Source organism: Eutrema salsugineum, unplaced genomic scaffold (assembly GCF_000478725.1).
Source record: "Eutrema salsugineum unplaced genomic scaffold, Eutsalg1_0 scaffold_7, whole genome shotgun sequence".
Lineage (NCBI taxonomy): Eukaryota > Viridiplantae > Streptophyta > Magnoliopsida > Brassicales > Brassicaceae > Eutrema > Eutrema salsugineum.
Window position 1 is genome coordinate 4,487,476 of NW_006256486.1, and position 9,068 is coordinate 4,496,543.

General features: G+C 35.7%; 1 protein-coding gene across 1 annotated transcript; it reads left to right on the forward strand.

The window, feature by feature from the left end:
* Positions 1 to 5,461: 5,461 nt before the first annotated feature.
* Positions 5,462 to 5,935, forward strand: LOC18011488 (SKP1-like protein 1A). The gene has a single exon (XM_006393282.1). The coding sequence runs from the start codon at positions 5,462 to 5,464 to the stop codon at positions 5,933 to 5,935; it is 474 nt and encodes a 157-aa protein (XP_006393344.1).
* Positions 5,936 to 9,068: the final 3,133 nt, after the last annotated feature.

Consider the following 9,068-nt stretch of genomic DNA (forward strand, 5'->3'; position numbering starts at 1 on the left):
GAGGAGGAGGAAGAGGAAGTTTAGGTACAACTAGTATAACTATCGGGTACAACTAGTATAACTATCGGGTACAACTAGTATAACTATTCAGGTACAACTAGTATAACTATCGGGTACAACTAGTATAACTATCGGGTACTACTAGTATAACTATTCAGGTACAACTAGTATAACTATCGGGTACAACTAGTACAACTATCAGGTACTAGATCTTCTTTTTTTTTTCATTTTTTCGTTTTATTTAAAATACCGCATTTTGGAAAGCAATATGTGTTTAAGGATTTAGTTTCATATCTATTTTGATGAAGTAAATCCAACTTGATGCATTTTTGAATATTGAGAACACAAAAGTCATATTTTCATAACATCTACCTTATACTTCTATGGCAACTATTACAACTAATGCTATATAGTTATAAGAAATTAACAAAAAACATAATTTTATACATTTAATTATCTATATGTGTCTTAAATGTCTTATTATTACCTATTTTCAAAAGTACAACTATAAAAATGTAATTTCTAGTACGATATAACTAATAAAATCGTTTTATCTATGAAAGTACAACTCTGTGTAATAAAAAAAATAGAATACAACTTACCCCAACTTTGTATATTATTTTGCTGGCGCTCGTGTAATTTGACGGCGCTCGTGTAATTTGACGGCGCACATGTGGCTTTTATTTTTTTTATTATTTTTTCAAATTTTTTGGGCGTGAAAAATTCTTTTTGTTCTAGTTTCAACAACACTAGTTGTACGCGATAAAACCAGTTGTACTAACCAAAAAAATCTGAAAACATAATTAAATTAAAACAATAAACCTTCTATTAGTTCCAACATACCAGTTGTACCTGTTTCACCAAACATAGAACAATAAACCTCCTACTAGTTTCAACCTAAACCATCTACTAGTTTCACCAAAAACCAATAACTAGTTTCAACAAAAACCAAAACAAACTTGTTTCTTCTACTTCTTTTTTGCAGCCTCTCATTTCTTCCTTTGTGCTGGTGCATCATTTTCGAAAGGAGTGGATATATGCCTCGATGGTTTACCTTTTCTCCTACTCCTAATGATCTCAGCCGTCCTTTTAGCCTCAGCACTCTTCCGCATACAAATTTTGTAGCGTGGTTTCTTTGCTGGTGGTTCAGGAGTCTCCACTACAGGTGTAGGTGCGTTTGTGGTCTCCACTGAAGGTGCAGGTGCGTCTGTGGTCTCCTCCGCAGGTACAGGTGCAGGTGCGTCCCTGGTCTCCTCTGCAGGTGCGTCCCTGGTCTCCTCTGCAGGTGCGTCCCTGGTCTCCTCTGCAGGTGCATCTGTGGTCTCCTCTACAGGTGTGTTCGTTGTCTCCTCCATACCCTTATCACGTACATTGCAAAATAAATGTAAAATTTTTTTTGAACATACACTTAATAAAGGAAAGAAATAAATATCTTTTTTTACCTCTTGCATTTGATCCTCCACCTGTTTCATACACTCTCCCCACTTCTTCATACTGAAAATCCATAAAATCAGAATCTCTCCTTTGATCAGCTATTTTCATTTCTACAGACTTCAGTCTTGTGTCCATCTCATGAACCTTCTCATTAATCTTCCTAAACCCTTCTTCCATTTTCTCATTAATCTTTATAAACCCTTCTTCCATCTTCTTCAACACATCCTCACTTCCTACCGCTTCAGTATCTGTCGGTTTGGGCAATGGCTGGTCTTCTCGGGATTTAACATCTAATTGGTACAGATCCTTCAAGTGTATCTTCTTCTTTTGTTGGACTAAAATCGTGTGCCAACTATCAACAACAGGGTCAGAAACAGCATCATCCTCTCCTACTTCGAAGTCATCCCATACATGCTCGTCTAGGATGTCAAGCAAGAGTTTAGCTTCTCCATCTTCAGGTACCAAGATACTAATAATATCCTGTTTAACGAAAAACAAAAATTAAATTAAACTAAATCTCTAATAATGTAAAAATATAAAATTAAAGGAGACTCCTAAACCTTTGTATCTCCAAGCACTTCATAAATATCAGCTAAAGAAAATCCTGTTTTGCCTGTTCTCTTAAACTTCCACTTGCACATTCTTGGACAATCACCATCTGCATTCCAAAATTTTTCTTGAAATGCTTCTTTCAGAACCGGGATAGATTCAAACGCCAAAATCTGCACATATAATCGTACTAGTTATGCCAGTTCTACCAATAATACCAGTTCAACTAGTTGTACCCTAAACACGAGTTGTACCAATACTACTACCTATACACTATATCAAGTTGAACCAAGAATACTAGTTGTACTAATACTACTATTTTTAGTTGTACAAGTTATACTGAATTTAAAACATATAACATTACCTCTAAAGGCAATATGAACCCCGGAAAAGTCCAATTCCCTCGAACAGATCCTCCAAAATGATCCACCAGATGTGCAACCTCAGCTAAGACGTCATCAAAAGTGAAACGATCCCAGGGAAACGTTTCACACAGATCCAGATCATCCACCACTCGGAGAATGAATGGGTCTATGGATCCACCATATTTCTTGGACTTTCCTTTGATGACAGTTGCTAAGAAGAAAAGTACAACCATCTTCAACCTATCAGTACCACCTTCAATGAAATCCATTGATTCCAGCTTCTCACGCACCTCTTTCAACTCAATATTAGTCTTTCCAAACTGCTCCTCCACAAAATACATACTCCCTAACTGCTCATAGTCGGCTGGATAATGGTGGCAGAATAATCCTGAAAGAAGGCCGTGTTCTCTGATTGAATACCGAACAGGCACACCATTCACAACAAACCAACACTGCCGCTTCTTGTCTGTCACTGCTGTTCGGAGAAGCAACATCCACATTCCCATTAACATTCTATTCTTCTGGATAAACATGTGGACAATATGCTTGAATTGTGGGTGGTTCTCAAACCAGTTTCTCTCTGAGATATCAAGCCTCTTGAAGACTTCCATGAAATTAAAGGTTTCACACCTTGATTGAAGCTTCGGGTATAAGAGATACTCGCTTTGCTTGAAGAATAAACCTCGAGGTTCCATTGGTATTGAGACGTCCTCTTGCTGCAATCAAAACGCATATGATAAGTGAATATAAGTGTATTGGTACAAATAGTATTCTTGGTACAACCACAACCAAAAATAAGTTGTACGCGATAATTCCAGTTGTACTAAATTACATTTCGTTCAACCACAAGCAAAAATCAGTTGTACGCGATAATTCCAGTTGTACTAAACTACATACCGTTCGACCACAAGCAAAACTCATTTGTACACGATAATTCTAGTTGTACTAAATTACATACCGGTTGTAATGGATCAACATTTGAGTTTGAACCCAATCCTTCTTCTGATGCCATAGCATACTCAGCCTCAGATCTCTCTGGTTGAGAAGGTGAACCCCTAGTCGACATCCTCCAAAAATTTTGAAACAAAAATCAGAAATCAGTTGTCCGGGTTCAGGGTTGAGGGAAGAAAATCATAAATTAAGGTTTTAATTACTCTTAAGCCTAGAAGATACCTGTTCGGTGATGATGGAAGTGTGAAACGGCGGTGGTGGCGAGCCTAAAACGGCGACGGCGACGAGCCTAAAACAGAAGAGTGGAGAGTGGAGAGTGAGTGGCGGTGAGCGAAGAGTGTGGGGATTTAATTGAAGAGGAAGAAGATGATGGAAGAAGACGAAAATGATGGAAGAAGATGATGGAATCTAAGAATCTGAAAATGATGGAGGATGGAAGAAGAGGATCCAGAAGAAGATAACGGAATCGAAGAGGAAGACGATGGATCGGGAATAGATTTAGGGTTTGCTTTCTGGTTTAATTAAATTGGATGGTTTAAAACAGTTAAATTGGTTTAGTTTAATAATTTCGGTTAAATTGGTTATTTAAATTGGATCTTGGTTTGAGTCCGGTATTCTGAATTGGATATGTAATTTGGTTATTCATTAATGGTTTTTTGGTCTTTTTATGCCCTTTTGTATTAAAAAGAAAATCAAAAAAAAATATAGATATGGAAAGAGTATATGAGAATTTCATATAAGGGAGAGGAATATGTGAGGTTAAACTCCATTTTTCTAATGGACTTAAAAAAATTGCTCAAAATCTATCATTAAAGTCTTAAACACCAAACGGTTTTAAATTGTGCCAAAATACAACTATGTTAAAACTGGTACTTAACACTCCGCTAGCGTTAATACAACTAAGTACTAACAAACGTTCAAGAAGAGGAAAAAAGAATCCTAGGTTAAAATCCTAAGCTTTTAACGCAATATACGTTCTCCATATCGACCAATGACCTGTAATCTTCAATTAACTTATTGGACAATGACTTGTGAGGTCTACTGTTGTTAGAATTGATGGCTAATTAGTAGTCTTTCTTTGTACGTTTCTTTTGTTAATTTGATGCCCCAAATAACAAAAAGAAAAGCTACTTCCATGTAGAATGTTTGTGTAGTTAACCCTTAAGGATCGGGATATTTAGAAAGTCAAACAACCTTGGCTCAAGCTTCTCGAACATGCCTAGTAACACCATTATAAGACATTCAAAAAAGATTCTGCTTAGTTCCAAACTTCATATAGGAGGATTAGTTGATAAGACTAGAATTGAAGAATTAACATTGGACGTTTGGATCGAAATCTAAACGAGAAATAAACTGATTATGGAAGATTGTGGAAACAAAATCCACGAAGAAAAGACGGAAACTTACCTCGACAAAGAGCTAAATATATATGATTTTGGAACTAAACCCTAAGCGAGACACGTAAGAAATTAGGAAACTCTGTTTAAATAGCAACCAAGGAACTCAATCATATTCAGTAAGAGTAATTTGATTTTGGAACAAAACCCTAAACGAGAAGGAACAAATTAGAATATTGAAGATCAAGGAATTTGAAACAAAACAAAACACAAGACACGCACAAATTTAGCGGTTAAACATCCAAAGAGCTTCGCAGGAATTACATAATTACAATTTCATTCATTCAACCAAAGATCTATTCTTCTAACATAAAGATGAATTCATGAGATAAATGATTTTTTTTTTTTCAATTGAAGAGATTAATGAATTTCTCAGAATTAGCCTTCCTGTAAACGCAAAAATAAAAACATAATCATATTTCCTCACATATACAATTGTTGTGGTCCGCTTCTTCATTTTCCTTCCTTTTTCCTTGTTAGGGAGGCAATAACGATATTTCCTTCATCTTTTTGTTGGTCAACAGTCAACACAAAATAATGTACATGTTAATTTCTATATTCACCAACTTAATTATCCTTCTTTGGGAGGCCATAATGATATTTCCTCGCATCTTTTGTTTGGTCAACACAAGATAATGTACATGTTAATTTCCATATTCACCAACTTAATTATCCTATAAATATAGATCATAATTTGTGTCATTCATCACATCAAAGTATCCTAAATCCAAACTTTTTTCACAATCTCCTCACAAACAAGGAACGATGTCGAAGTCGGAGAAGAAGATTGTGTTAAAGAGCTCAGATGGCGAGACCGTTGAAGTTGAAGAAGCGGTGGCTCTCCAGTCGCCGACCATAACTCACATAGTTAAAGATAGCTGTGTCGGTAACGAAATCCTTCTTGAAAACGTCACCGGCCAGATCCTCGCCAAAGTGATCGAGTATTGCAAGAAACACGTCGTGGTTGATGGTGATGGTGTCTCTTCTGAGGAGCTCAAGAACTGGGACACTGAGTTTGCGAAGAATGTGGATGAATCCATGCTCTTGAACCTGACTCTTGCTGCTGATTATCTGAAAATCGAAAGCCTTTTTCATCTCATTACCGAAACAGTTGCTCGTGTGATTGAAACCAAAACTGTTGAAGAGCTTCGCACTTTTTTTAACGTCGAGAACGATTACACACCCGAGGAAGAAGCACAGATCCGCAAAGAAAACAGTTGGGGTTTTGACGACATTTGATAAGTTGATCATTTGATAAGTTTCTTTTTCATTCGCCAAGTCATGCTTGCTTCTTTGCTTTTTAGATACAATAAAACCTAATTGTTTTGGTCTACAGAACAATTCATGTCTTGTTTCTTTCTTTTACCAAAAAAAAAGTCTTGTATTTTCTTTTATTTTTAATAAAATCTGTCTTAATTAATTTTTAAAATCTTATTATATAAAAGAGGCATATATATCTAAACCTAAATCGATAAGAAGAAGATCCATCGCCAAAATTTCAAAGCAGAGAGAATATGCCATTTGAGATTACAGATCGGGTGGCGTTTATCCATTGGCGTCAAGCGAATGAATCCGAGGTACATTTTCTAATTGTCTTTTTGTTTAGAGTTTGGTAATTGTGATTTGGTGTGGAGATAACTACTATTGTACACAAAATTAACCCTTAACCAAACGCTAGATCTTTATTTTGACCCTATATCTTTATGAAAACTAGAGAAAAGCGCAAAACTAATTTGCAAATTGATGATTACTTGCTGCAAGGTTTTGAACTCGAGGATGTCTTAGCGAGCACCAGATGGGACCACTGGACTGATACCCTATACTTCTGTGCCCTATACTTCTGTGATATTGTGTTTAGTGCGTTTGGGTATCCTCATTTATGAATCTCTTTCGAAAGACAAAACTACGTACTATAAACCTTTCAAGAGAACTTTCATCTTTGTTTTTTGTTCTCTCGTTGCTTTGTAATACTAAGTGGCCTCAATTGCCAGATTCATTTCAGTCATTTTTCTTCACCATCCAATTAAACGTTTTCAAAGTATGCGTTCATCTTCGTTATATCTATCTTTTACTGGTTTCTCCAGTGTCCATATATTCCAGAGATGAGTGAAATCTATATTAACCATTAAATCAACATTGAATTCAATAATTTTTTGAAAGGTTCTAACTATGTAAATTACCATAGACCTAATAATTTAGATACAGATTTTTCATCCATGATATTCTTCAGTCCAAGTATCATCTTGTAATGGTTTCTCTAATGTCCATATATATTTCAGACTTATCTATATATATTTCAGAGATAACTGAAATCTATATCAACCATTGAATCATTAATATTGAACTCAATAACTTTTCTATAGCTTTTAACAATGTAAACTACCATTGACCTAATAATTTGGACATTGGGAACTTGATAAGTTTTATTATTTTATATTTTTTTACTATTTGATAAATGATGAAAATATTCTCGTTTTGTTATTTTTGTGTACCATTCACAAACATATACGTTTTATTGTACAAAAACTAAATTGTTATGTACAGTATATTACTTTCTTATAGCACTTTAAAATAGTGTTAAAAACTTATGAAATTTGAATAAGTATGTGCAATGATCTCATAATAAATTGAAAAAGGATGCCATGAAAATTTGGTGATAAGTTTGATGAGAGTTTAAGATTGGAAGTAAGTGTTATTTACTCTCATGCCAATAAGCTTTAGGTTACATAGGTTTATATAGCAAAATATTTCCTAATCTAGATTGATATGAATCTATAAATGTCTAAATAATAATTATACAATATATTCAATATTAATAAACTCTCTTGATTCTTCTCTAATCAGATTTTCATTATTTCCATCACTGTTTGATCTCGTAAATCTCCGGCTGGTTATCTCCCAATACCCTCCCGCAAGCTCATACGTGGTAACACGTGTGAGCTTGGACAAATCTTCAAAATATCGGCTTTATACCCAGTTGTTTACGTTTATATCCGGTCATAGGGTCAAATCGGCTGCAACACCTGGCCGTCAGGTAATCGACATTTATACCCTCTTGTAAGGTTTTTCAATGGCTTGTAAACCCAGCCATACGGTAAATCGATTGGAAAATACACATCTTCATATTTCCACCAAAAAATAACCATCTTCATCATTGAAGATCGTGTGAGCAAACCAACTTTCGTATTATAATAGTTTGGCTCACGGTTAAGTAAAAACCAGTGAAATCAATTCACCTCCACCAGTAAAGAAAAGCCAAGCACAATTGTGTGCTTCATAATTCTTGCGCTCCAAGTAACGTGACCAATCACTGACCACATCAACAAAACAAGCCACCGATAGGCTCCATCTTCGATCGACTTTCACAAGTCACCAAGACGATGTCTTCCGTATCGTTGACAACACACCATGACTCTCTGTCTTTCATTGGATCTGCTCATCATCGGATTAAACCTGAGCGATAATGGCTCCAAGGTTCTTCGTTGCGGCAAATTAATATGCCGGTGCCACAATGTCTTCTCAGCCACTTCATGTGACTTTATCACGTCTGGACGAGAATCTTCAAAATCTTCGACGTACACCATCTTCATCGTCGTCGTCACCTACTTCTCCAACGGTCATCGTAATCACCATCAACTCTTCTTTGATCACGAGATTTCTTATATGGAAGCTTCAACTCCGATCCACTAGGATCGAAGGCTCTGATACCATGATAAGTTTGATGAGAGTTTAAGATTGGAAGAAGTGTTATTTATTCTCATGCCAATAAGCTTTAGGTTACATAGGTTTATATAGCAAAATATTTCCTAATCTAGATTAGGGGAGGATGTAAGAATGATGGATAGGTCTCTTAAGTTTAATGGTATGTGTTTTTATTTGTCTTGTGTTGAACATAGGAATGAACTCTGGAATAGAATAAAAGATATCAAGCAAACAAGACAAGGACCTTGGTTATTAATTGGAGATTTCAATGAAATACTCTCCAATAATGAAAAGGAAGGTGGTCCTCAAAGAGATGAAAGTTCATTTTATGATTTTGAAATCTGTATAGTACCTGTGACTTTACAGATATGAAGTCTAGTGGAAATCGTTTCTCTTGGGTTGGAAAAAGAATAAAACACATTGTTAAGTGTTGCCTTGACAGAGTTATTGTCAATTCTGAAATAGAAGCTGCTTTCCCGGCATCAGAAGCAGAGTTTTTAGGCCTTTACGGCTCAGATCATAGACCGGTTTTAACAAAGATTGCTTTTATGGAAGACAACGTTAAGAAATCCTTTCGTTTTGACAAAAGATTACTACAAGTTAAGGACTTCAAGCATTATGTGAGCAAAGGCTGGAACTCAAGAAATCTACCCTGCAACCCTTCTTTAAC

Excerpts from the sequence above, each read along its gene's own strand:
- LOC18011488 (XM_006393282.1), top strand. The coding sequence starts at position 5,462 with ATGTCGAAGTCGGAGAAGAAGATTGTGTTAAAGAGCTCAGATGGCGAG.